We start from the raw sequence: 27,863 nt of genomic DNA on the forward strand, positions 1-27,863 counted from the left end.
GGCATCGTCGTACTTGTTCTTTCTCTTCTTGACCATTTTGGCGACGTCTGACTGTGTGTTAGTAGATCCGTGAAGAAGAGAAAAAGGAGAGGATCTTGAATTTCGAGGCAGACGTACTTGATCTTTTCTGGCTTGCTGAGTCAAAAAAGAGGTTCCAATTCGGTGGGTGCGCGCGTCGACAGGTCAATTGAGAAACCTAGGAGGGAGGGAGGGCTGGTCCAGGGCTTGAGTGACGCTTGTGTGGGGACTCGCTGGAGGAGGACTGGGAGCGAGAAAAAAGAGAGGATTCCCACTTTTGGCACTTTAGGCGAGCGTGGCGGGCCAGCGTCTTTTTCTCACGGGCGCGGCAGCTTTTTCGCAGGCACAAAGTGAAATTTCAAAGCCCGTCTCGACCAATCAGATACTGTCTAAGTCACGTGCTCTCGCTAAGGTCCAGGTCAAGCCCCTCTACTGGCCCACTCGAGTCGCCGCCCCAGCGGCCTGGCAGTTTATCCCGTGCGTTGCGACAGAACGCCTTTTTAATTTTCTCATTCCCATCCAACCCAACCCATCTGAGGATCTGCTTAGGAAGGCAATAGACATATTGTCGAGGTACGTCTGAAGATGCTTCTGCTCCCTCTTTGTTAGGCCGATGTGCCTGTCACCCTCTCTCCCGTTTCCGGCATTTTGTTTCTGCACTCATGTAGCCCTCGACCACCGCACGGCGCAATCGCGAAATCGAGAGCGCCTTGAGGGTTCCGGTCGAGGCGCATCAGATTTTGTCAATATCCAGCGTGTGTGCGTGTGCAGGCGAGTGGCGGCGTTGTAAAATTCGTCGCCCTCGCTCAACCGTCACCGCCGACATCCTCTCCCCCTTCCAAATATGCCGGGACGGGAAGAGGGAACATTGAGGGGTCCAGACAGCATTCTTGCTATCTACCCTACTCTTCTGGAGCCGTTTCTAACCTTTTGACAAGTAGGCAATCATGCAGATCTTCGTCAAGACCCTCACGGGTAAGACTATCACCCTTGAGGTGGAGTCTTCCGACACCATCGACAATGTCAAGTCCAAGATCCAGGACAAGGAGGGCATCCCCCCCGACCAGCAGCGCCTGATCTTCGCTGGAAAGCAGCTCGAGGACGGCCGCACCCTCTCCGACTACAACATCCAGAAGGAGTCCACCCTTCACTTGGTCCTGCGCCTGCGTGGTGGTATGGCCAAGAAGCGCAAGAAGAAGGTCTACACCACCCCCAAGAAGATCAAGCACAAGCGCAAGAAGACCAAGTTGGCCGTCCTCAAGTACTACAAGGTCGACTCTGACGGCAAGATCGAGCGTCTCCGCCGCGAGTGCCCCTCCGACACCGTACGTTTCTCCCCCCTCGTTGTCATCGAATTGCCAGATACTAACCTGACCTCCAGTGCGGTGCCGGTGTTTTCATGGCCGCCATGAACGACCGCCAGTACTGCGGCCGCTGCCACCTCACCTACGTCTTCGACAAGAAGGAATAAACTTATCCAAAGGATTCGCGGGTGCGATGGGACGGAACAAAAAATGACACTTTTGGGGGGATCGGTTCAGGGTTAGCATTCTAGTCGGCAGGAAGCCGCAACAAAAGGGGCGTTGATGTAGCAAATACCGCATCACTGGCTGGCAATGACGAAGCAAATTTTACGACACTTGATTCTCCTACATCTGATTCCCAACTGCACCGTGATTCCTGCATCGTAATGGAGGCTTTTTGATTTCTAGTCTACCAACCATCATAGTCACTGACCCTCAAACCCGTTTCGCAGATTATCGTACTTTGTCTCGGGGTACGTGATGCAGTTGTCACCCCTCATCAACGCATGCGGCCCTCCGAGCGTGTGGACGACGTTCCCGATGAGAGACTCCGGTCCCGGCTTGTCAGCACTGCTCTCCCACCACATGGCCCCTCCAAGACCCCATCCCCTAATGTACTCTGCCTTCTTTCGCGCCATGTGCACCGTGTCGTATGACACCATCTTCCTCTGCCCAGCGTCGTACGAGTAACTCGCCCCCGACTCCTCATCATGGTACTCCTGCGACCCCGGCAGCGGCAGCGCCTTGTAGTCGAACACGCCGTTCTCCCAGCTCCCCTCGCCGACCCCTGAGAACGGCGTGCCGGGCCCGTCCGTGTTCTCAAAGGCGCGACCGTAGAGCGGCATGCCAGCACGATCTTGTCGGGCGCCACGCCGTGGGAGGTGTAGTGCGCCAGCGCGGCGGCGGTACTGAAGGGCGTCGAGTTCGGGTTCCTCTGGCACGGCTGTAGGTTTGCCTGATGGCCGGCGAGGCTGTCCCACGAGCCGGCGTAGTCGTAGGCCATTAGGTTCCAGAAGTCGAGCAGGGCGTCCATGGCGGGCAGGTTGAGCTTCTGGTAGTTCTGCGCGCCGGCGGGGCAGGCGACGGTGAGCTCGAAGTGGTACCACTCCGGCAGGGTCGAGGCGTACTGGTCCATGGCGGAGCGGACGGCCTGCAGGAGGGCGACGAAGTCGGAGGCTTCTTCGGGTGTTTGGGGGTACTCCCAGTCGATGTCGATGCTGGTTCTGTTAGTATCCTATCGCAAGAGGAGCAGGTGACATGATTGGAGGCCAACGTACCCATCAAAGCCGAGGTTCTTGATGAGGTCAACACAGCTGCGCGCAAAGGTTTCGCGACCCTGGGGCGTGCTCGCGGGGCCCTTGAAGTTGGACGAGTAGGTCCAGCCGCCGACCGACAACAGGATCTTGAGGTTGCGGTTACGGCGCTTGAGGAGGTTGAGCTGCTTCATGCAGCCGTAGAGGTTCGTGCCGGAGTCATTCCAGCTGTCGCCCTCCCAGTGGATGTCGGTGTCGGCCCAGCCATCCGTGAGGTGGACCTCGCCAGAGTCGGCGCGGACGTTGGCGAAGGCGTATAGGATGTGTGTGAGGTTTTCGACGGGCAGGTCCTGGGGACGATGCTTGCGGGCGTAGATTGCCCTGCAGACGATGTTTGTTAGCTGGGTCGTTTTGACCGGGGCTTCGAACATGGCAGAGCTGTGACGTACCAATTGACAAAGTAGGCCACCGACCGGAAGCCTTGACCTGGACCGCCACCCATGGTGTCTGTATCTGTGAAGTTGGACTTGAAGAAAGGGATTGGCAGACGTGTGAAGAGGTTCGTGTAGGTGCGCGCCAGGAAAACTGTGGTCAAGAGGACTACTACAGATGTGACGATGGTCGTCGTGCGTGGGAGATGCATACGGGTGAGTTCCGCAATGCCAAGAGGTCACAACGAGGGAGAGATGCAGAATGAGAGAGCAACGCAGGCCAGCTGGAGGAAGGATGACGGCTCTTATTGCCAACGAGGAAGCCGAGGTGTGTGCAGTTTTGTTTTGCTCAAGTTCAGTCGATGTAAGGTAATGCAAAGCAGGCTAAGGCGGTAATACAGCTCCAGGAACTTGGAAAATGGATAGCCCTGCGGTGGACGAATGGACAGCCGCAAACAATTACATGCGAGGTACAACACTGCCCCTCCCCCTCTCTTTCTCTGTGAGCAGTGCCGCTGTATGGATCTGCGCGTCTCGAACGCTGGGATGCGCCGCATGGCTGCGTGCTGTTACTGGAGCTTGGAGCTCGATGAGGCGCGAGTTGTCGTCAGCCCCGGGGCGATTTACCTACCTACAGTTGTCCCGCCGCGGCTGGTGCTGGGTGGGCGGATGGCACAGCTGGAACTGGCCTGGCAAGCAGGGTTACGCGTGGCGCGGGCGGGTGATCGGCAGCGGACGAAAAAGGTACCAAGCCGGCGCAATTGCAATGCAGAGATACTTGCGAGGGTAGGTTGGCTACCTCCCGTCTCCCCTGTCTCCCCGTCTTTGAGTGGCTTGTGCTTAGGTAAGGCTGGCAAGGTCAAGACGATACTTAGGTACTTACTCGCATTCGGTACGGTGTCGTTTTTGCAAGCGAGTAGCCTTACGTAAGGAAAGCACATGGCAACCACGTACCTCTGGATTATTGCATGTGGAGGCACATGTCTGGCCGTTGAGCACCGGCACTTCCGCGTTCTGAGGTGGGCTGGGGTGGGCTGGGGTTTGCGGCCAACGGGACTTCGGGGACGGTGACAGACCGCCTGCAGCGTCATGGGACGGACCCAAGTGCGGTGACATGGGATGGAAAAAATGTTGAGAGTCCGAGCAGACTCTGATCATGGACCCCGATTTGTTTAGGGGTCTTGCAATGGTTTGAATGGCAATTAACCAGCAGGACACCATGAAGACGCCAACCATGGCTCCAATTGAGGTCCTCCGTCTTTGGGGCCTCGCTTCATGGTTACACAGTAGAGGCACGATCGAGCGATCGAGTCAAAGGGTCGATTGTCGTGCAGTAAGGTAGGTTCAGGGCTACCTTATGCCATGCCGCGACAGTGGGTCGGGGAGTCGTTTCCAGCGAGTCTCCGATGGCTCTCTCCTAAACTTCCTAAACACGTCCCACAACGGCAGAGTTGCAAGCATGGAAATGTTGCATCAATGAGAGGCCTAGGCCTGCGGCAAAAAAAAGAAAGAAAAAAGGAAAGGAAAAAAAAGGGCTGTCGGTTAGCGAGTGTGCTTATTCTCAGAGAAGATCGTCCTCTAATCAGAAAAAAATCTGCCTTCCCCAGCAACTGGTTGTTGGCGGCGGCCCTCCCGTCGCACAGGAGCCCCCCATAAAGGCACAATTTAATCGCTGCCCACTCTGGACAAGCCCGAAAGATCCCTACAGGGCGGGGCAGCCCAAAAACACAGAAAACGGCAAAGTCCAACGCCAGCACGAGGTCACCCGCGTATTGTCCGTCGACGCGATTCGCCCGCTCGTCTCACTGTCACTCCTCGCTACGGGTGCGAATCGCGGCCCCCATGTTTGGCTTGGAAATTGATCACTGATACTACCCACTCTAATTCCCGCCCTCGACGCTGGTGTTCAAGCCACCGGGGGGGGGAAATTGGTTCACAAGAAAAAACCCCCGACGACCGCCTCTTTAAACTACTCCTCCTAAAGATCCAAACGCCCGTCGGTTTTTCTCTCCTTTCCTTTCCTTTTCCCACCCCATGCTCGACAGGTCTTGACCGACTCTTGTCCGTGTCTGTGTTCCATATCAATCCCATCGCGATAGACGCACGCGACCATCGTCTTCCGCTTCGTTGCCTCCCAACAACATCCTCACGCAACCCCCCTTTTTTTCTTGTCGGGCCTCATCAACAAGGCATTTCGTGCCTGCCGCCGCATCCGCCGCATCAATGACCGCCCCCGAGTCCCCCATGGCTCAGTCCTCCGCTGTCCCGGCCTCTACTGGCAAGGACCAGATCGCGACACGCCGACGCAGAAAGTCGAGCGTGCGAGGCCACGGTCACACCCACGATCCCTCGTCGCGTCAGTCCTCCAAGCAGGACCAGCTCGACATGCTCTCCAAGCGCAGCCGCGCTCGTGTCATCCTCCGCCGCTGCAAGCACATCGCCGTCAAGCACACCTGGACCACCCCGCTAGTCCTCATCCTCGCCTTCCTCTCCCTCTACGCCGTCAACCCGACCGAGTCCAACGTCATCCACCACTTCATCTTCCTTTCCTACAAGATCCCCCAGCAGGGTCTTGATGCCGCCGCCGGCGCTGCCGCTGACAGCGATGCGCCCGCGCAGTACGGCAAGGGGCTTTGGGACATTGCCTTCGTCTGCTTCTATGCCACTGTCCTGTCCTTCACGCGCGAGTTTATCATGCTGGAACTCCTCCGCCCGCTGGCCAAGTTCTACGGCATCCGCTCCCGCGGCAAGCAGCTTCGCTTCATGGAGCAGGCCTACACGGCCATCTACTTTGGCATCCTCGGCCCCTTTGGCATTTACGTCATGAGCCGCACCCCCGTGTGGTACTTCAACACCACGGGCATGTACGAGTCGTTCCCGCACAAGACCCACGAGGCCGTCGTCAAGTTCTACTACTTGTTCGAGGCCGCCTACTGGGCGCAGCAGGCGCTGGTCATGCTCCTCGGTCTCGAGAAGCCTCGTAAGGACTACTACGAGCTCGTCGCGCACCACATTGTGACCCTGTCGCTCATTGGCCTGAGCTACCGCTTTCACTTCACCTACATGGGCATTGCCGTCTACCTGACCCACGATATCAGTGACTTCTTCATGGCTGTAAGTTAGCCGAACGACACGCATTTCTACCGAGACTGAGGCTAATTCCCCTTCAACAGATGTCCAAATCCCTCAACTACGTCGACAACCCCATCACCGGGCCGTGGTACTGCGTTTCCCTAGCCTCCTGGATCTACCTCCGCCACGTCATCAACCTTAAGATCCTTTGGTCCATCCTCACCGAGTTCTCCACTGTCGGCCCCTACGAGCTGAACTGGGAGACGGAGCAGTACAAGTGCTGGATCGCTAAGGTCATCACCTTCACTCTTCTCGGCCTCCTGCAGTCCCTCAACCTCTTCTGGCTGTTTTTCCTTGTCCGCATCGGGTACCGCTTCGTCTTCCACGACGTCAAGCAGGATGACCGCTCCGAGGCGGAGGAGTCCGAGGCGGAGCCCATGGAGACAATCGACCAGGTGTCCAAGGTTGACGCTGCGCCGATTGTGAGCGGGGAGGCCGCGAAGACCGCGCAGGCCGTTGCGAACGGCGTTACCAAGGCGGCTGGCGGCAGTGTTGCATCACGGACCCGGAGCCGACGCGCCGCGTAAAAAGGTGGTTGAGAAATTGCCAATAGTCCAACCTATTTGTTTACTAGCCCGGCCTGGCCTTGGGCTCGTTGGCGTCGGACATTGTATATGTAGTATATCTAATAATGCCTAATGTGTAATGACCATGAACACGCTGAAGACTGATCTGGCTTCCTTTCACGTGAAACTCTCATCGTGCGACTGTGCGCCGTTGTGCAATTGACCATGAGGCCGGCCTTGAGATCATGATGTCATTGGACGTTAGGTTTCTGAGCGGCTGGGTCTATCCGCCAGATGCCGGGAGCGACGGGACAAAGAATGCCGCGTCCGGTTTAACGACCTGTTCAAATCGTCGGAGGTTCCGGGGGCATGCGGCCTACCACAGTGTCAAATGATTCGGTCTGTTGCATGACAGGATCCGCGGTCGCCGACCTTGCCGACGTAGTTTGTTTTAATAGGTCGGAGCCCAATGGTTGTGTTGTACTCGCAGCGATGCCAAAATCTTACCATAAGCTGGTGGCTTTGAGTGTCATATTGAGGCCCAGCGAGTAAGAAATCGACGATTATTGATATCTTCGGATGGATTAATGTACAATCCTGGGCCCATGGGGTGAGTGCCTTGGGGCGTGAAGCGAACTTGTCATGAAAAGTGAGCTGCGGTGGTTCATTCTAAAAGAAACGTTTAAAGAATCTTGAAAATCATAATGTCACCACAACAAATTCTGGTATACCAAGAATTAAATTTATCGGGTTCTATTGTATCAAATATTTATTCAAAACAGTTTTACCCATTCAATGGCCTTCATGCTTGAGTTGTAGCAAGATTTGCTTACTTACACGCTCAGTGAGGACCGGCCTGGGCGCAGTCAACGCCGACGTCCCCAGGCCAGCGACAACGAACGACCCTCTAGATCGAAACATCATACGCTCATGACAGTCTAAAATGTTCTCAACCGTGTCTACTGCCGGGTGTCGCAGTAGGGAGATCTCGAGGCATCAATAGCTTGTATCCGCTGCCGCATACAGCTGGGCTGAGCCTAGTTGCAAAGAAGACCATCAGCCACTCGGCGCGCCACACGCCCCCGTCTGCCCCACCATCGGCAGCCGGCCTCGCTCCAGGCCGAGTCCCACTCACGTGACCCTTCCACCTCCCACACACAGCCAGAGCGAGGAGGAGCTGGCCCGAGCGTCAGCTTTTGGAGCTCCAGAAAAATTTCCAATTGACACCAGTGGGGGGAGAGGAAAAATTGAAGAAAAAAAATCCGAACACTCGAACTTTTGACATTTTTTCGCTCTGCCGTCTCGAGACACCCTCGAAACCCCCCCAGCCCACCAAAACCACCCGCGCGAGGCTTGATTGTCGGAACAGACCCCTTCTCCCCAGTCCGAGACAAGAAGCCGACTTTCAAAATGGCCGCGATCAACTACCTCCTCTACGAGGCCCCCATGGGCTACGGTGTGTTCCACATCGAGCACCAGCCCGACAGCATTGGCCTGCGCCAGAAGGAGGCTCAGGAGTCCATTGCTGACCTCGCCCGCTTCGGCAAGATGGTGAAGCTCGTCAACTTCACCCCCTTTGAGTAGGCCTACCCGTTCCGCGAATGATTGTGCCGGTGGTGGCCGTGATGGTGGCAGGTGCGCGACGGCTTCCCAAAAGCGCGTCTGGAGGATTGAATGAGGAGGGGGGGAACTGGTGGAGAAGATGGCATGCAAGATGGGAAGAAGCACAAAGGCTAACATACACTCTCTCATAGTACCGGAAAGCAGGCTCTGGATGAGATCAACCACATCTCCGAGGGTCTCATGTCGGACCACCTCAAGTCGGTCCTCGAGCTCAACCTCCCCCAGACGAGCGGCAAGAAGAGCAAAATCACCGTCGCCGTGGCCGAGAAGAACCTGGCCTCCGTGATCAAGTCCACCTTCCCCGGCGTTGACTGCGAAACCTCAGAGACCTCCGAGGTCGCCGGCGACCTCCTCCGCGGCGTCCGCCTGCACGCCGACCGCCTCCTCAAGGGCCTGCAGACGGGCGACTCGACCGCCGCCGGTCTGGGTTTGGGCCACTCCTACTCCCGTGCCAAGGTGAAGTTCAGCACCACCAAGAACGACAACCACGTCATCCAGGCCAGTGCCACCGTCGAGTTCCAGGACAAGGGCGTCAACCAGTTCTTCATGCGCGTCCGCGAGTGGTACGGCTGGCACTTCCCCGAGCTTGTCAAGATTGTCTCGGACAACCTGACCTACGCCAAGCTGGTGCTCGCCATTGGCGACAAGGCCACCCTCACCGACGACCGCCTCCACGACATTGCCGCCATCGTCGAGGAGGACGGCGAGAAGGCCCAGGCTATCATCGACGCTGCCAAGGTGTCCATGGGCCTGACCATCATGCCCGCCGACCTTGAGATCGTCAAGGGCTTCGCCGAGGCCGTCGTCGCGCAGGCCGAGGCCCGTCGCTCCACCGCCAACTACCTCGACAAGAAGATGTCTATTGTTGCGCCCAACCTGCAGACCCTCATCGGCACCCCCGTCGCCGCCAAGCTCATCTCCCACGCCGGCTCCCTGACCAACCTGTCAAAGTACCCGGCCTCGACGCTGCAGATTCTGGGCGCCGAGAAGGCTCTCTTCCGCGCCCTCAAGACCAAGAGCAACACCCCTAAGTACGGTCTCATCTACCACTCCAGCTTCATCGGCAAGGCCGCCGTCAAGAACAAGGGTCGTATCTCCCGCTACCTGGCCAACAAGTGCTCCATCGCCTCCCGCATCGACAACTACACCGAGAACCCCACCACCAAGTTCGGTGAGGCCCTGCGCCAGCAGGTCGAGGACCGTCTCGAGTTCTACGCCACTGGCAAGAAGCCCGCTAAGAACGCCGACGTCATGGTATGTCTTTTGTGTCCCCTGTTTACTTTGTGTGCTACGGACGAAACAAAACTAACAAACTTTCCAAGGCCTCCGTTCTGGAGCAGGTCGAGGGCGACATCACGCTCGACGACGCCGAGATGGTCGACGCCGTCGCTCCCGAGGTCAAGAAGGAGAAGAAGGAAAAGTCCAAGGACAAGAAGGAGAAGAAGGACAAGAAGGACAAGGAGAAGAAGCGCAAGCGCGATTCCGAGGTCGGCGCCGCCGAGCCCGAAAAGGCCGACGGGGAAAAGAAGAAGAAGAAGAAGAAGTCCAAGGACGAGTAAACGGAGGGCCCTCCCCAACACCGCCCTTCGCTCTTGTCTGACCAAGGCTTCTGTTCCAAAATCTTCCCATTTTTCCATGTCTACTGCGTAGGTCGGCGGCACACGGCGGGTCTCTGGCATCGGGCTCCCTCTTGTCTGTTCTAGGATGTCTTGTCTTTTTTTTCCCATCTTTTTTTTCTTCTTCGTTTTCTTGCTGTCTGGGAGTTTTTATGGGGAAATGAAACCGGGCTTATCGGAGTTTGGGCTGCAAAAATGTTAATGCATCATCATATCCCATGTGTGTATGTACAAGTTGAAGAACAACCACCCATACCCAAACCTGCGTTTGTGTCCCCTTTATCCTCGCGTGGTCGAGTGATTGTGCAGTATGTCTTTGCGCGGTAGTATGGTAGAGCCGGTGGTAGGGGCTGATGTCGACAAGGCGAGCAGCATGTGTTGTGATTCTTATCGGAACAGTGTCTCTGCTTCATATAATTTGACCATGGGATGAGTGGCCGCTTTTGAGATGGTTTGAGTTACATGTTAGCGTTCATAACGTTCCGCTCCAAGGTAAAAAGAAACCAAAAAAAACCCCTGCCTATTCAGACGATTCCCTCCTGTGGACGTTCCTAGATTCCTCTCTCAAGCAGGAAAAAGAAGCCACTCCACGGTTGTTGCAACTTTTTGTATTATACGCTTTACTGAAAGTAGAAAATAAACGAGGTTGCAATGCAGTAGAATAGTAAAACGAACATGAGGAACAAAACGACGTGATATTTCCCCACCCAATGCCGGCCGTTTCAAACGCCAGAGGACGCCGCCAACTCTCTCTCGGACACACAACCTTATTTGATCGTCCCAAATAGTCTCGTTTCTTTCCACTCTCTCTCGTCGCAACAAACCGAGAATCAAAGATTTAGGTTAAAAACACACCCATCCTTTCCACACAACTTTCCCAGTGCCTCATCATCTGCCGTCGTCTGTTCTTGCTTGCCTTGTCTCGTGCCTGTTGGACACGTGGTCTCGTCTCCAGAACTCGTAACACTGTGCTGTTCAACGCAGGCTTCGGTAGTTCAGCTCATGCGCCCTCGCTACCAAATTCGTTTGTCCACTCTATTTGCTTCGCCGCGTCGTCCTCGGATACGGTGGGATGCGAGTCCCTGAGGGCCTGCTTGAAGTCCTTGAGCTCGAGGGTGGGCGCCATGAGCTCCTCCGAGTCGACATCGTGGTACGTCATCTCCTTGGCGTCCGGATCGCCAGGCGAGCAAGGTGTCAGTTTCTTGACGCCGTCGTGCATGACCTAGAGTGAGTCAGTAAGAAATTTCATGTTACGCAGAAGCGAACCCGTCATGAAGGGGAAAAGGAGCCATTGGCGGGTCACGTACTGGCTTGAAGTGTGTGGCCTGGATAATCTTGCGCACGGGGCCCATCAATGCTTGCTGCACCACGTTGGAGATATCACTACCAGAGAATCCCTCCGACATCTCGGCCAGGACCCGGTAATCGTCCTGCTGCAGGTTTGTTTCCGTGTCCCCGATGGCGAGCTTAAACATGCGCGCGCGGCCATTGACGTCGGGCAGACCAATGTGTACGCGGCGCTGGAAACGTCTGCGGATGGCGGCATCGAGCTGCCAGGGGATGTTCGTCGCGCCGAGGACCAAAATGCCCTTGCTGTCGTTTCCGACACCGTCCATCTGCACCAGAAGCTCCGTCTTGATACGTCTCGAGGCCTCGGACTCGCCTTCGCCGCGAGGGCCGCAGAGGGCGTCGATCTCGTCGATGAAGAGAACCGAGGGCTTGTTTTCTCTCGCCATGCTGAAAAGCGCCTTGACGAGCCTATTATCGTAAAATCAGCATACTGTCATATCTTGTGTCCACGATTGACTGACCTTTCACTCTCTCCCATCCACTTGCTCACCAGGTCGGAACTGCTGACACTGAAGAACGTGCTGTTCGCCTCCGTCGCGACCGCCTTGGCCAGATAACTCTTACCCGTTCCTGGGGGCCGTACAGCAGGATACCCTTCCACGCCTGGCGCTTGCCCTGGAAAAGCGACGGAAACTTGATGGGCAACACGACGGCCTCCTTCAGCGTATCCTTGGCACCTTCAAGACCGGCGACGTCGTCCCACCGCACGTTGGGCCGCTCCTGCAGGATGGCGCCGCTGAGAGCGTTGCGCAGCTTCTTGTTGTCCTCGTCAACGTCGTCGTTCGCCTTGCCCTTGCCGCCGCCATTGACGCTCATGGCGCCGGGTTTGTTTCCGCCGCCGCCGCCCCCTCCGCCGCTCTTTTTGGCCTCGGCCTCGTTTAGATACGTCTTTAGCTTCTCGGCGCGGTCCATATACTCGGCCGTCTTCTGGCGGATGAGCTCCTTGGACTTGGAGTTCTTCTCCCACTTGACAGCCAGGACGAAGAGCTCGAGCGACTTTGTGTATAGTTGAAAGGCCTTTTCGTATTCGGCGGCGTTATCGGCGTCGATGGCCTGCTTGACCGTGCTGATGGCACGGCCGAGGAAGTCGGTGATTCCCGACATCGTGGCTGTGTTTTTTCTGGGGTTGTAGTCTCGTTCTAGCTGGTTTTCCGGCGAGGAGGAGAAGGGAGTTCGTGATAAGATGCAAAGAGCGGGGAAAGCTCGCTTCCGCTGTCGTCGTTTGCTCGTTGTCGTCGGCGGTCGGGTAATTCGTTTCGGAACGAACGTTGGAAGACAGAATAGACAACGAGATCCCGAGGATGGCGTCGTTTGTTGGCGCAGACGGTTGAGAGGTTGGGAAGTTGGACGGGTTGGGGGCCTTGAAGAGGCGGTTGCGGGCGTGGATTCTGTGACGTTGCCTGGGCAGTTCGTGATGGACACTGCGCCAATCGAGGTGCCTTGAAGTGGTGGGGGTGGGGGACTTGTGATGCTTATTAGGATATGCCTTACTAAGTGCAATCAGGGTGCTTATGCATTATTAGCAAATACCAAAAAGCTGGAATCTGATGGGTGGTGCGATATTTGCGCTCACCTTTGCTAACTGTCAGTATGAATTTATAATATTCAAAAGCAAATTTGACATACATGAATGAAACATACAGAATATTGAAGAACCTTTCGCTTCAAAATGTCCCCTCCACTGGTTCTAGATTCGCTTTTCCCGATACCTGCTTATCCGCAAAGTGGGTGGTTTCAATTCATTTAAACAGTATTCCGACAGTCTGTCACCACCGCAGCAATGAACGCTGAGTCGATGTACCAAGTATCCTCCTCCAGATCACCACCTCTCCAAAAGTCGAAACAAACGATTAATCCCAAAGAACCTTGACATCTGGGAACGCCTGACTCATAGCAACGTCTCAGATCTCAATCGCTGAGCCGGACTTCAGGATTCTTACCGCCGTTTACTCAGCTAGGACTTCGAATTCTGGGTTTTCTCACTTCGGATTCTTACTGAACCCTTCATACTCACTCTACCATGGCCGAGATCCAGGCCAAGCTGCAAAAGCTTTCGGAGGAATACACTGCGTTGCAACAAGGTACTTTGGACCACCTGCATTACACTCACTCAAACCGTCACTGACACATCGACAGAACTCCAGAACACCGTCCAGTCGCGGCAAAAACTCGAGGCACAAAAGCAGGAGAACCTTGGCGTGAAAGAAGTGAGTTCTAGATCAGCAGTCTAATATCCAGACAACTAATGAGCTGTAAGGAATTCGATAAGCTCAAGGATGGCGAGCAGATCTACAAACTCGTCGGCCCTGTGTTGCTGAAGCAGGACAAGATAGAGGCCGAGAGCACGGTAAAGGGCCGTCTGGACTTCATCACCAAGGAGATGTGAGTGCATATCTCCTCGCTCTCTTCTATCGGTTATTGGAGTACTAATTCGTCAACAGTGAGAGACATGAGGACCAGATCAAGGACGTTCAGGGCAAGCTTGAGAAGAAGAAGGGCGACATCATCCAGCTTCAGACCAGCGCGCAGGCTGCGGCGGGTCAGGCGAAGCAGGCATGATCACAGCGACAGTCACGACAATGGGGGAAAGCAAAACAAAATGAGATCTGGCCAGAGTGGTGTTACAATAACGAAACTACTAGGACTATGAGTTATACCCAGCAATGCTCCGATATTCCTTCCAAAAACGCCATGCTAATGCGCCAATTTCCCGATGGTGAATGCCCTCACCACATCGAATTACCCAGTTTCATCGCAAAGCCCGGTCATAATACGTGCCCGATCCCAACCCCCCCCCTTCAGTTCAGAGCCATGATGGAGAATCCCCACGGCAAGCCCATGTTGCGCGCAGGCAGCTCTGTCGCCCAACCGATGGCGTTCTGGTATTCGTCCTCGGATGTGAACTCGGCGTCGTTCACCTTGCCCTCGACGACGCTCATGATGAGGTCGGCGATCTGGCTCTTGGTGTAGCAGCGGCCGAAGAGGCGGCTCTCCTCGATATTGCGGATCATGGCGGAGCGCAGCTCGCACTCGGCGAAGTGGTGAACCTCACGGTCGAAACTGACCTGCGTGACGGGGCCAAGATGGTGCGAGGCGAGCTTCTGGAAGAAGGCAACCATGCCGGCGATGGCTTGAGCGAGCATGTGAGCCTTGGTGGTATCGTCGAGGTGGTTGGCCATGGAGGACGAGTTCTGCTCGATCAGGCCGTGCTCGTCGTGGTCAAAGGTCGCATGGACAACCTTGGAGATGCTGTCTGAAGTGGTGAGGATGCCTTCGGGGTCTTGGATGTTGAAGCTCTGGGCAATCTCATTGTAGCATTGGGAGAGGGTTGTCCAGAGGGAGACGGTGTTCTGGACGGATGCCTTGCCCATGCTGACTGTGAAGTGTGACATGGTGCTGTCAATGCTTTCTATCCGGCGGTCAGTTGTTGAATGGTTGTGCCTCGAAATGACAAACTCACTTTTGCAAACGGCGGAAGACATGGTGATGATGTGAGAGCTTGGAGTGCTTGGTGGTATGCTTGTTGATGTTGATTAGACACCAGGAATCTCAATGGAATTGACACAGATTGTACGTTGAGTATAAATTGATGACAGCGTGAGTATAGGGACATCGACATCAACAGCAGCGGAAAAGCTTTCCTTTAACCTCAATGGGATTGTAGCCTTGTGGCCTCATCGGGGGATTCTTCCAGGATGGCCCAGCCATGCGGGACGCGATGTTGACCATCCCTGAATCTGCCATGCCCAGACGAACACATGGCAAGGTCCTCAGAATAATCCCCGTAACTAGTTTGTACTCCGTACCCGGTACCCATGTCTTCGTGGGAGATGCCCGGCGGTAGTCCCGTCCGCCCGTTGTCACTACACAGGAGAAAGCTGGAATAGGTTCACTTGAAGCACGAGGTAGTATCGCACCTCCACATTCCCACAAAAATATTAAGCCACCTCGCCGTCAGATTTTGCAGGCATGGCAAGATGTGAAGGCTGATGACCTGACGATCCGGCACCGCCACGCCATCAGCTTGAGACACGGGCTGGTTGGAAAAAACACGACAATTCTCCAGACCGCCCTGAGATAATAGGGTCTAAATTGGTGTTCCGCTCGCCGGCAACCAGCGGAAGCGTGGGGGCCCAACACGCAGTGTGCGACTCAACTGGGAGCAAGAAGAGCATGCACGTCAGGAAACATCTGATCCGGTTCAAGCAGGCGGTGGAAGCACCCAAGCATGATGCCATGTCGAGACTCGAGCCGCAAGAGGATCAGTGCGATGAAACCAGGAACGGAGGTTGGACGGACGGACTCCCCGGTCCGTCTAGGCGCCTGCGGTTGCTTGGTTGCTTTGGGATTGCTGCTGGCAGTGGTTGGGAGCATCATTTGCGAAAATTACACTGGTCCCGACATTTCCCGACGTTTGAGTGAGGCGAGCACATCCCCTGGAGACGTCGTCCGGGAAAACGAGATGGGCCTCTCGTAGATCGAACGGAAATACGGGCGAGGTGACGTTTTGCTCTAGGCGCCCCGATGAGGCGCCGACTGATGGATTGAAATTTTTCCGCCGTGGCAACGACAATTAGATGCTACCTAAGTATAGAGTAAGGAAGTCTTCATGCCCATTGATCCTCTGTGACATTCCGAAAGTGGAGTCGATACATTGGCCCGGATCCTCCCGTCGGATGACAGCTCAGAGCCCAGACCTTCGTTCACCTTTGTTTACCTTGGAATGCTTGGGATGTTTTTGTCCAGCCGGTCTCGACTTCATCCCTCACCTTGATGACATAAGGAAAAGGCTTAGATAAGACTAAGCCAGACTGGTGTCACGTGCTCTTGCAGCAACGAGGTCCGAGCTCTGCGCCTGCCCCTCCATGTTTGCGGACCTTGTCGGTCTCCCGGTCGGTCCCCAGGTGCCATGGCGGGGTGCTTCAGCCACCCGTGGCTGGTCTAGCGCTTCGTCATACGGTCCCTGGGACGAAACCCGCAAGACGTCTTGACCGAATGAACGAGCATCTGCCACCTCAAGGCTGCCACTTTGGGCCTCCGGAACTTGGGAAACATGCGAACGTCAACCTAAACGGTGGACGTCACCAACTACGACCGTAACTGAGTCTTGAACCACCACGAACCGCCCATCAGAGAGCTTCCGACACGCCAGAACTCCCCCAAAGATGAATGGACCTCCAAGTCCGCGGCCTGCGCGGCCCATGAGTATCAAGGAGATCACCAACGCAGCGGAGGACTTCGAGTTTAGGACGACGATCCCTTTCAAGTATTGGGCGCGCTCCGCCGATACCTTGTTTCAAGAGGTTTGTGTGCAGTTCCTTTCTGATCCATTCGCGGCAACCGTTGACATGCGACCCAGGCCACGTTTGCGCTCCAAGATCGCGACATTCGAAAGGCGTACCAGATGCTATGGCGACACTCGATTCTCGTACTACAACACCTCAAAACACACCCCGACGCCAAACTTCCCGAGAATAAGGCTCTCACGAAGCCACTCTTCAACCGCCAGCAGAAGGAGGTGTTTGGGCTGTTGGAAGAGCTGAAGCCGCAAATTGACCGCGACTACAATGAGTGGAAGTTGATGAATGTGACCAAGAGAAAGGAAGATGACGAAGCCGTAAAGAGGCCCTCGAGCTATGACGAGTTCGCCGCCCGCGACCCCACCTTATCTGGCAATGCAAAGATCCTGGACGCCGCCGACAACCAGGAGCTAGCCGTGTCCCTGGCACAGCGGGACTTCAAACGACGAGATGCTGCGAGAAGAGCAACGCGACAGGCCGGTGTCACCGAAGAAGAGGAGCAAGAGCGTCGGAAGGGTGGCCGCTGGGAGGATTGGGAGCATTTTGGCAGCCCAACAACAGCAGCGACGGAGGACGACGAGATAAGGAAGCAGATCGAAGCAACGCGACGACGACTCGACGGCACAGACGGAGGACGAGATGACGGCAGTTTCAGACACTCGCAGGCGCCTAGCTACCAAAGTCCAGTACCGCCGCCGAGACCGCCGCCCAGCTACTCGTACAACTACCCGTCCATTTCAAGACCGAGAGCGCTGGAATGGGAGGCGACCCCGTTGGAACCGCAGCGCGCATACACACCACAGCCACCCCAGCCTCCGAAGCCACCGAAAGAGGAGGTCACGACACTACGGCAGGAACTTGATGCAGCGCCCCCGATGCGACCTGGCAAGGAACCTTTGCCTTCTTACGAGTCAATATCAACCGGCACGGCGCAACAGGACGTCCCCGAGTTGCCGGCCAAGGAAGAGGTTGTCGCGCCTTCGGCAAAGGAGCGTCTTACTTTCCGTCCTGCAGCCTACCTTGAGAATGGTGACCCCATCCGACCTGTGTTCCTCCCGACGCAGCTCAGGGACAGGTTCCTCAGCATCGCTTCGGACAACACCCGCAAGGGTCTGGAAATGTGCGGCATTCTCTGTGGCCGGCCCGTTAACAATGCGCTGTTCATTAGCTGCCTCCTTATTCCAGAGCAGAAGAGCACCCCTGATACTTGCGAGACCGAGAATGAGTCTTCGATGCTGGACTACTGCATCAACGAGGATCTTTTAATGGTCGGATGGATTCACACGCACCCCACGCAGACTTGCTTCATGAGTTCACGCGACCTTCACACCCAGGCCGGGTACCAGGTCATGATGCCGGAGAGTATTGCCATCGTTTGCTCTCCGCGGCACCAGCCCTCGTATGTAACGTGTATTGTTCGTCGAATGGATTCAGCTAACAGACGTGCAGATATGGAATCTTCCGCCTCACAAACCCTCCCGGACTTACTCACATTCTGCAGTGCACAAAGTCGGAAACGTTCCACCAACACTCCATCGACAATCTCTACACGAAGGCGCAGAACCCTCCCGGTCACGTCTACCACTCCGACAAGCTCGACTTTTATGTGAAGGATCTGCGGCCAAACCGGTAGTAGCTGGAAGAGGTACAACGGCGGCAGAGGCGCAGGTCGCGCTTGAAGACGGGATTGGCCGCCATGACTTATGGGCTATGCGCCAATGATGAGGTTGAACAGGACGAGGTTCATGAGGATCTGTAGCTCAAGAATGAGGATTGAGCCGTGATTTTGCTTGTTGCATGGCGAGGGCGTTCAACGGACGGATGCTGCAGGTTTGGGAGATGCTCGTTGATGAGTGTCTTACCTAGTACGGACGAATAAATGTCGGGGATCCGAGAAACTTTGCACGCAAGGAGGACCTTACGAAGGCACGGCTGAAAATCTATCTACGCACTCGTCGTGGTTCTTCGCCCTTTTCACGATTTCTTGTTCGTAATGTCGATTAGCCCCGAACAAAACGTCTTAATGACGAAAATAGTCGGCGGGTTCAACGAGGCTCGTTGGCCGCGGAGTCCCGCAGAGTTTCTCGCAAGGACGGACTCTTTGTATTCGAACAGGGCCAGAGCGTGTCCTGCGTTGTCCATCTCATGGTTGAGCTGTGAGCGCACGACACGCCGGGGGACCAAGGCCGATTGGTTCTAGCCCGCGTCCGCATGTGCGAAGCTAAGAGTTATGACGTCATTACTAGGAACCTATGGCTTTCCTTCTTGTATGTAAAGCTCATAAAGCTCCGTTCCTTATAAATAGCAATCGGCCTGGATCTCAAGCTGGAGTAAAGATATGATTTTGAGTATACACTATACTCGAGAAGACGAAAAAAAAACCCACTCCATATTCGGAACGGATTATACCTCCAGCCAAGGAAAGCACAGAGACTCCTCCAAAACCATGGCCTTCCCAACAAACATGCTGGGCATTCTCATTGCTATCGTCAGCGGCTACGCGCTCGTCCACTCGGCGGACTCAATCCCACGACTGCTCAAGTACGAGGACAAGGTCAAGAAGGCGGCAGAGTGGAGCAGGACGGCGGAGAAGCAGCTCTGGGAGGTTCGGTATACCGTGGCGACGGGCTTCATTGGCGTATGTCATTTTCTCTTCTGAGTTTCACAGCGAGGAGCATCTTGAGGCCGTGATCTTGAAGATGTCTTGAGACTTACTGACATTATACCAGTGCCTCCTCTCTGCCGTCAGCGGCATCGCCTTCTCGTTCTTCGTACCCAACGGCCTGGGTACCGTAGCCGTGGGCTGGCCCGCCCTGCTCGCTGCGGGTTTGACGTATGGACACCAGTACATGCGCAAGTTTTGGGCCTCGAAGCCCAAGGTGCCGATGATGACCGACTTCAATGAGGCCATCTCGGACACGATGATGGTGCAGGACATGATGAACCCGCTGGCGGGGGCATGGGGTCTTGTGGCGATTTGCAAGCTCGTTGGGCTGTAGATGGATCCAGTTCATGAGGACATGTTCAAAGTGGACAGAAAATTGGATGGGATACGTGGTACACTTACGAGCGAAAGCATTGATTAGCGCATGCTCACGCCCTCGCGTCTCTCCTCATATACACCCAAACATACTTCCCCCAGGAATCCTTACTCCCCGTGACGTGTTCATATTCCTCGCCCGGCTTCTTCCCCTCCGCAAAATCATCCAAATCCGCCTCCAGCCTACCCACCTCCTGGAAGCCCTGCCTCTCAAACGCAGCCTGTCCACCCATGGACGACTGCACCGAGCAATACACACCAGGCTCGGCGTCCGCCTTGTCAGTGCCCCACTTCATCAACCGCGATCCGACGCCCCGTGACTGGAAATCCGGGTGTACGACGTAGCTACACAGGGACCTGCACTTCGAACCCTTGGGCGTAAACCTTTTTACCCAATAATCCATCGACGCGTTCGTCAGATCCTCCAAGTCCTGGATCGTTCTCTTGCCTCTTGCAGCAAAATGAGTCTCAGCCGTCGGCTCCTCTGACGGGCCATCCAAGGGTAGATCCGTATCCCCCACAAACCCCCGGCGAATCCACCCCACCCATCCCACAAGCCTACCGCTTTTTTTGTCTTCAGCAACGACGACATCTACCTTTGGGTGGTCCACCCAAATCTCTAGCGCCTGTTTCATCCCCTCTGTGAAGTTGTCCGCGCCGCGGAAGGCAGCTTTGAGCTGCGTGTGCGCGTCCATCAGGAACGCGGCGTCGGCGATGGAGGCGAGGATGGCGACATCGTCCTGAGTAGCGAGGCGGAGGGCTACGTCGGCTTTTGCGGGCCGGACGACAGCTATCGGGGTTGTGTGGTCGGCGGAAGCGGAGGCCATGATGCGGAAGAGCTTGGCGATGGAAACCGGACGGTTGGTGCGGGATTGCGGAACGCGTGTGCGGGGTTTAACGTTGGGCTTGGCTCGGTGATGTGGTGGAGAAGCGGGAGGGGAGATAAGCCGGTGACAACGGAAGTGATACACACACCGCCTCAACTGCTATGGAAACCCCTGCTTCGCTTAGCGATACCTCTACGAAGAATCCCTTTCTTCTATCCAGTGTTAGAGTATGTCAAGATTAATCGTTTTCCAGTCCAGGTGGCTTCTAAATACCAGAAAAAGATGAATATTGAGGAAATCGTTGGTGCTGTTATACAGGCCGTGGGTTAGGGAGGTTGGCTATGTGTACCACTTTTTTATGTCACCAGCTTAGGAGGTTCGGTATGACTGACAGAGAGGGGAAGTTCGGTATGACTGACAGAGAGGGTAAGCTCGGTATGACTGGCGGAAAGGGGAGGTTCGGTATGACTGATAGACAGGGAGATGCTGGTCAACCGGGCCCCCTTATCAAAGGTTTTTGCGGGTGACAAATGCTGGGTACTGGAGAGGCCTGTCATTCCCGATATGGACGGACTGGCTGGGGATCGAATCCTTAGTAGCGTATCTCACCTTACCCACAACTTGTACGAGTCGATTTCAGTTGTGGTGTGCGCTGAGAAAATGACAATAGGATGATCGACGAATTTAACGCCTATACAGGTAAACCTTTCCCATTTATGATTTTCTATTGGCAAATGATGTAGCCTAGGGGTCCATGTTGCTTGTAGTCTAAGACGACCTACGGGTCTGTAGACGTCTAAACCCTGTGAGCGACTAGTTGACGAGATGCCTTCGTATCGACAGGCCAAAAGTCGACAAATCAGAAAATCCGCGCAAGTTATTTGGTGCATCAATTTAACAAAATGACGTTGCTTACCATGACGCCCAGTTTGACCTCACGACTCACCACAACCGTTCGTTTCAATTGTAGGCAAACCAGAAGGATGCTACCGTAGATGGCATGGCCAAACCAGAAGGATTTGATTGTAAGATCTCGATGACAACGATTTCGCAGTTATTGGAGCTAACGACTGATGCAAATCTCGGTCGGGTCTTATCCAGGAGAGTCCTGGCCAGGGAGATTGCGGTCGCTCGCATTGCCTCATCTGGCAGATTTATTCTCATATCGCCTCAAAATGAGCATTGATATCAAGATAGCGGCTATAAGAGAAACACGGAATGATTTCATCATGTTGCATGAGCGTCATCGCGTATTCGGACCCAGAAAACGTCAAATTCAGGGGCAATGACAAGGCTCAAGAGATCTTCAACCTGTGCACACACTCAGAAGGAGGGAGGCACATATACTGTTTGTGTTTGACATGTTTGATCTAGACCCCTACGAAACAAAATCTTGAGAGGTTTGAACTCACGTCACGTACCCCGTGAGAGTCGAGCACTGAGTCCAGAGCATGCTGGCGAGCTTGTTCAGTAGGTGAGGTGGGGATGTCCGTCTTCGGAACATTATTGAGAGGATAATATATCTTGGCTGTGCCGCAATTGCCCGCCTAAGTGAATATCATATCGGTACCCGTGTAGCCGTGGCTCAGCAAAGGTCTCTTGAAGTGGATGCAACATGATCTTGTAATGTCTGGTGTTGGCCTCACTATCCAACTACGAAATCGTCTGGACGAATGCTTAGTAGTTTTCAAACACAATCTAAGCGTTGGGTCTTGATCACAGCTACAATATCATGTCGGCAATATTTTCGAAACAGCTCACGCATCTGACATCTCATAACACACAACTTCATTAAGGCTTGACCCAATGCAACTCTATCACTTACTAAACAAGGCTTTTTAACATGAATGGCCGTTGAAAATTTGTGTCATCAAGCCTACCCAAGGGAGATAGGATCGTTGTTTTGCAAACAGCTGCATTGACCACATCGTCATATTCTGGCGAAGTGGATGCCGCACGAATCACCCTGATACAGTGGCGATAACACAACTCGACATCGATTCGGGAAAAAACCAAGGGCAAACTCGAACAGCGATACGAATGCCGAGAAAACATCACGATGACCACCAGAATGTGGTGCCCTGATATATCGAACACCACACCGTTGACGATGCTCGGTCGTTCGTGATGGAATTGGTCATTCCGGACGATCATCGCAGAATTTGGCGGCAGCAATAACCTTTCGAGGAAAGGTTATACCCGGACTAGAATTTTCTGTCGCGGCCCTAGAACCTACTTGAATACTCGCTTAGCAGCCACAGAGAGGGAGGAGATGGGCATGGAAAACGTGCATGCCTCCAGAAGCTTATTGGCGATACTTTCATTGGAGCGACGTTGAAATATGGAAGTAGTTTACCTTTGCAATGCGGGCAATGCGGTGTAACCCTTGGGTAAGATCTGCAACTTAAGTCAGTGAATGGGCCAGCAAAGAGGCCAGCACATCCACTGGCTCTGTTCCGTGATACGGGTACGAGGACGGGCAGGCGAGAAATGATTCGACCCCGTTCAACGTCCGAAGACGCGCAGAGTTTCAAAGACAGCCCAATCCCTGCCTCGACCTGGTGACCGTTGTGAGGTATCGTAAGCTTGGACTACCCTCGATGGAAAGCGCATAGCGAAAAAGAAAAAAGAAAAAAAGCACTGTCTTTATCTTTCTAAAATTCCATTGGATGTTTATGCGTCCTGCCCCGGCGCGGGCATGACGCTAGTTTCTCATCAAATGCCCGTTGTGGTAAGACCCTCGTCGTCGCAAACATGCTACAACCCTGTAACTCCCAGACAACTCAGCGCCAGTTGTTATATGCAGCGTCCAGAACCAGCATGTGAGCACCGTTGAACGGCTTTGCACGCTTTGCCTGGATGCCCACCCTTTGACAACCGTTATATAGAGAGGGGGCCTTTCAAGATTCATCCCAGCGTTTCATCCCAATGCGGTGCCTGTCGGGACGTTTTATGACGTACTGACAGGTTCCGCGATAGAAAGTTTCTCTGCACAATGCCCGCCGAGAGCATATTAAGGGTGAGAAAGAGCCCCGAGTCACAATGGAGGCAGAGTAGTTCAAAAGCTTCATAAGCGTCTTCGACTCCTGCGACTGAGCCCACTTCTCATGTCAAACCAAACACAAACATCAATACTATAATCTAAATCTCAAAAATAAACATATCAACACAATGCTCGGTATCGGTGGCCGGCTATCTGCGATCATTCCCATCATCGCTTCGGCTGTCGCCCTCGCACTCTCCATCGTCTTGTTGGCAGCTGGAACTAGCACAGGCAATGCAGGCAACAATTACTACTTATCGGTAAGTTCAACGAAGTTGCACTAACGAGATCTTCACTGACGCGCGAATCCGCAGCTAAACACGTCGAAAGTTGGCCAAAACATAATCAAAATCGAGGCGGCAAACAACACCAATGGAAATGGTAACGGAGGTGGCGGTCTGCTCAACGGCATTCCCGGAGACCCAACGGGCATATCTCAGGGCATTGGTAATGCCTTGGGCGGGCTACTCGGGAATCTCACCAACGCCATCGGCGATGGCGTACAAGATGTTCAGGGCCAACTTATTGGAAACCTGACCCAGATTCTCGGTGTCAAAGATAACTACCGCCTCTATTTGACAAAAATGTGCGAAGCCACCTACGCCGACGAAAACAACCCCAACAGCAAGGTCACTGTCAACAACTGCGAGAGCTACGATGACAAGGGTGCCGGTATGATTGCTTTCTCACCAGAAAGAAATTGTTTCATCCGCTAATCTAAATGTATAGGCCTGAGAAACATCACCGATTCCATCCCGTCTTACTTCGTCGTCGGCACTGCCAACGTTTCTGTCCCGCTCGTTGCTGCGATGGCCGGAACCTTCGATCAAGTCGTCAACCTAGCCAGCGGCGGCGCAAAGGCCATGACCGCTCTCCTTGCAATCGGCACCGCATGCACAGGTATTGTCCTCTTGGCAACTTTGCCCATCCTCTTATTTGGATTTCTCCGCATCCTCGTTCTCGTATCACTCGTCTTCTCCTTACTCGGCGCTCTCGTTCTCCCCGCGTTCGCTGCGGTCACAACCGGCATCATTTACGGCGGCAAGAGCATGCTGAACCAATCCATGAAAGCGTTTGGCATGCAGATCCAGACAGGTGGGCCTTTTGTCGCCATGGCTTGGGTCGCGGCTGTGGCTTCGATGGCTGCCTCCACGTACTGGTTCTTGGTCTGGTTCGTCAGCTTCAGACGCACGGCGTTCAGCAGGCGCAAGCGTACTGAGAGCGAGATCGGCAACTGGAGAGGTATCTTCCGGGAAGTGAAGGGCGATTTGCGAACGTGGGAGGGAGGCGAGAAATAAAAAGGGGCCCGAGCAATTTCAGCCGCATCTTAATTATAGCGAGAATGCTGGACCATTTCTTTTCAAGAACATATGGATGGACGGTACATATTGAGAAGAGCTTTGGGGCAGCCAACGAGATATTGTACGATAGTGGAGCAATCTCCAGATAGCGTTTGCTTGTTGCGCACGTCAAGAAATGATACCATGACCATAAGACCAACTGTTTTATATGTGGAGTTGCAGCTTGCGGAACATCCTCGATTTTGCCTCCGGAAATCATTGACAATGCATGGATACATACTGTCACAGTAGCTTCTGACCTACTCAACTGTGACAATAGGAAGGAGAATGGTGCTGTCGAAGTCGAACCCCCATTTGGGTTACAGGAAGCTTTTAGAGCCATGCTTTTTCAGTCCAAATAATCACCATGTTTCATATTGTAGAAACATGAAGTGATTCACGACAGGTGAAACGAAGGGAATTGTGAAGAGATCATTCACACAGGCTATGAACCCCCAACTCTTTATGACAGTCCAGAACAGGTCACTGATCTTTAAAAACTCTTCTGACATGATCCAATAATGATCTCATATGGGATAAAATCTCACGCGTTGCCATCGACTCATACGAGAAAATGTTCTGCCTACTTGAAGGTACAGAGGGAGATGTTTTAGTGAGAAGAGTTCACCTGGGCAGCCGTAAATGGGTCTCCACAGACACTCAATAGGCTCTTTCGCAACGGACCACGGAATGATACCCGAAAATGGTGTTATAGCGCTTATCCGCTGAAACGGTTTGGCGTTGGGGAACTCCCCAGACATCGAATGGCGTTATGATCAGGTTCATCTGCACCTTATTTTTGTTGATAATGGGACTACGCCTCTTACACTTGGAAAACACAGTTACCCGCCACTAGATGACTCTGCATCGAAGAGATTCACCCATCGTCTTCCAGCCCTCGGCACAGAACACTCGGTCCCGTTTATGCAAACATTAAACCCACAACAGCTGTTAACCAAACAAACCGCGCCCCCAGCACATGGTGATGTTGCATTGCACTGGTTATACCCTACACATCGTCCCGTCCGGAACGCAACTCCTCTACCCTCTAGTGTTGTGCCACAGAGACAGTCGGAACCCTTGACTGACGCTTCGGGAGGATAAGACTCCTTGCCGTCTTTTACTATGCACTTGCTCGGATTCGGACAGCATGCGAGGGCCATGGAATCCGTCACGTTACGCTCATACTCTGGCGGTGGCGAGGGCACACTGGAGATGTTCGCCAGAGGAACAGGTATCGTGGACGAACCCGCCTTGAAGTTCAAGTTCAGAGTCTCTGAGGAAAGAAGAGAGCGACAGACATCTGTCTTGATGGCTGTCACGCCGTATCCTTCGATCATGTCTCCTAGACCTGAATCAGCCTCCGAGGTGGAGTTTCTGAAAGTTGAGGTCGAGAAGTCGTATACCTCGATGAAGCTGTCGATAACTGAAAGAATGTCCCGGCTCAAATCAGTTCCGACATCAAGCCCCGCATCAAGAAACGGTTTTAGGAGGGCGTCGACATTGATGACGCTACTGAGTTCCTGGAATATGAGGCTCCACACCGAGGTAAATGGCGCACAAGTCCCGGCGAAGGAGCCTTGCGTGAGGTGGCTCAGTGTCTGCTGTACTGAAGTCTCGCAGGCTATTGAGTTGCTTTCACCGTTGGGGAACGCGCATTTCGCGACGAACTTTCCGGTTGCCTCAGGGAGAACGACACAGTCCGTGTCACCGAGAGAAACAGAGACGGACAAATCAGCGCGAGCGGGATCACCGCATTGATCAGTGAGATAGAGGACCACATCAAAGGCCTGTTCCTGTCTCTTATCCAGTGTTCCTTTGAATATTGGAAGAGAAACAGGTGTGTTCGTGCCATTGACAGGAATATTGTTAACGTCCCCACAAATTGAGTTTGTTAACGTGTTCAGCTGTTCGAAAAAGCCTGATATGAAGATGTCGATCTTGGGAGAGCAATTGGCCGAGGTGAAGTGCAGACCTTCCCTGTCAATAGAGAGGATATTGCCATCTTTATCAATGATTGCCAAATTTGAAGGATCAGAGACGTCGACTAGGATTGAATTGGTGTTGTTGTCCCTCAGGCGCAGATATTTTACCAAGTTAGTTGTGGCGTTCAGATAAAATGCGTCGATGTACGGCGGCTCACGGCCAGTGTTGTCCAGGAGGGATTCGTGGAGCGAGGCAGTAGGGATTGGCAGAGTGTAGCATGTGCTTCCGTTCTGAGCCACGGTGATGGAGATCCCAGTGAAAGTCGAGTTGTAGCCCGAGGTAGGTGTTGCTGAACTGCTTGTTGCGACAGATGAAGCAGAAGAGACAGTTCTCGACGCGCTTTCTGTTGTCTTTGGGATGGTCCTATTGAGTGTGCTTAAAAACGTGGCGCCTCCTGAGGCAGTCCAGCTAGAAACGCCGCCGCCACTCACGGTAGCAGCTGACTTGGTTGCACTCCCTGTACTCGCCAAACGTTGCGTCAAGGTGTCAAAGACAGTCGAACTGCCAATTACGGTCCAAGTTGAGGCGATACCATCGATGACAGTCGTGAACACTGTAGGGATAGCAGAGGCTGTGGGAGCTGCCGTGGTGTTGTTCAGAGACCCGAAAATGGTTGAACCTCCGATTATAGTCCAAGATGAAACGACACCTCCGACCAAACTGGTTATGACCGTGGGCTGACTGGTTTCCGTCGAATTCACTGAACTTACACCAAAAGTTTCGAAGATAGTTGAGCCTCCGGTAACCATCCATGAGGAAGCAGCGCCATCAATGATGCTGGTAACGACGGAAGCACCAGGGGGTAATGTAAGGATCGCCGATTTCGATATGTCGGATGAGCCAATAATGGTAGATCCTCCGGTGATGGTCCAAGTAGACCCGACGCCGTCAATGACACTTGTGAAGACTGAGATTGCGGCGCTCTGAGTCGGAGTTGGCATCGTCCCATTGAAAATCATAGAGCCAGTTGGAGGTCCGGTCGCAGTCCATGATGAAGCAAGCCCGCTGATTGCGCTCGTGATGGAAGGGACCAAGACGGAGGTAGAGGCTGTGGAATCCGAGGATCTGGGAACATTTGAGCCTTGAATCAGTGT

At 54.0% G+C, this 27,863-nt stretch overlaps 7 protein-coding genes across 7 annotated transcripts; 5 read left to right on the top strand and 2 right to left on the bottom strand.

Annotated features, from left to right (window-relative positions):
- Positions 1–5,229: 5,229 nt before the first annotated feature.
- ColSpa_00001 (sphingosine N-acyltransferase-like protein fum17) lies at positions 5,230–6,665 on the top strand (the record flags this gene model as incomplete). Its single annotated transcript, XM_049266213.1, has 2 exons — positions 5,230–6,120; positions 6,180–6,665. The coding sequence occupies 2 exons, from the start codon at positions 5,230–5,232 to the stop codon at positions 6,663–6,665; spliced, it is 1,377 nt and encodes a 458-aa protein (XP_049122170.1).
- A 1,389-nt stretch (positions 6,666–8,054) lies between these two features.
- On the top strand, positions 8,055–9,826 carry ColSpa_00002 (nucleolar protein 56; the record flags this gene model as incomplete). Its single annotated transcript, XM_049266214.1, has 3 exons — positions 8,055–8,224; positions 8,399–9,521; positions 9,590–9,826. The coding sequence occupies 3 exons, from the start codon at positions 8,055–8,057 to the stop codon at positions 9,824–9,826; spliced, it is 1,530 nt and encodes a 509-aa protein (XP_049122171.1).
- A 3,427-nt stretch (positions 9,827–13,253) lies between these two features.
- ColSpa_00003 (prefoldin subunit 6) lies at positions 13,254–13,792 on the top strand (the record flags this gene model as incomplete). Its single annotated transcript, XM_049266215.1, has 4 exons — positions 13,254–13,314; positions 13,370–13,440; positions 13,491–13,615; positions 13,675–13,792. 4 exons carry the CDS (start codon positions 13,254–13,256, stop codon positions 13,790–13,792), a joined length of 375 nt encoding a protein of 124 aa, XP_049122172.1.
- Positions 13,793–14,031: 239 nt separating this feature from the next.
- ColSpa_00004 (uncharacterized protein) lies at positions 14,032–14,715 on the bottom strand (the record flags this gene model as incomplete). The annotated part of the gene is made up of 2 exons (XM_049266216.1): positions 14,032–14,609; positions 14,694–14,715. The coding sequence occupies 2 exons, from the start codon at positions 14,713–14,715 to the stop codon at positions 14,032–14,034; spliced, it is 600 nt and encodes a 199-aa protein (XP_049122173.1).
- Positions 14,716–16,398: 1,683 nt separating this feature from the next.
- On the top strand, positions 16,399–18,166 carry ColSpa_00005 (AMSH-like protease sst2; the record flags this gene model as incomplete). Its single annotated transcript, XM_049266217.1, has 3 exons — positions 16,399–16,536; positions 16,593–17,932; positions 17,983–18,166. 3 exons carry the CDS (start codon positions 16,399–16,401, stop codon positions 18,164–18,166), a joined length of 1,662 nt encoding a protein of 553 aa, XP_049122174.1.
- An 863-nt stretch (positions 18,167–19,029) lies between these two features.
- On the bottom strand, positions 19,030–20,400 carry ColSpa_00006 (uncharacterized protein; the record flags this gene model as incomplete). Its single annotated transcript, XM_049266218.1, has 3 exons — positions 19,030–19,161; positions 19,253–19,526; positions 19,667–20,400. The coding sequence occupies 3 exons, from the start codon at positions 20,398–20,400 to the stop codon at positions 19,030–19,032; spliced, it is 1,140 nt and encodes a 379-aa protein (XP_049122175.1).
- Positions 20,401–23,571: 3,171 nt separating this feature from the next.
- On the top strand, positions 23,572–24,741 carry ColSpa_00007 (uncharacterized protein; the record flags this gene model as incomplete). Its single annotated transcript, XM_049266219.1, has 3 exons — positions 23,572–23,703; positions 23,758–24,115; positions 24,173–24,741. 3 exons carry the CDS (start codon positions 23,572–23,574, stop codon positions 24,739–24,741), a joined length of 1,059 nt encoding a protein of 352 aa, XP_049122176.1.
- Positions 24,742–27,863: the final 3,122 nt, after the last annotated feature.

This window comes from Colletotrichum spaethianum (assembly GCF_022836535.1).
Source record: "Colletotrichum spaethianum MAFF 239500 DNA, contig01, whole genome shotgun sequence".
NCBI classification, from domain to species: domain Eukaryota; kingdom Fungi; phylum Ascomycota; class Sordariomycetes; order Glomerellales; family Glomerellaceae; genus Colletotrichum; species Colletotrichum spaethianum.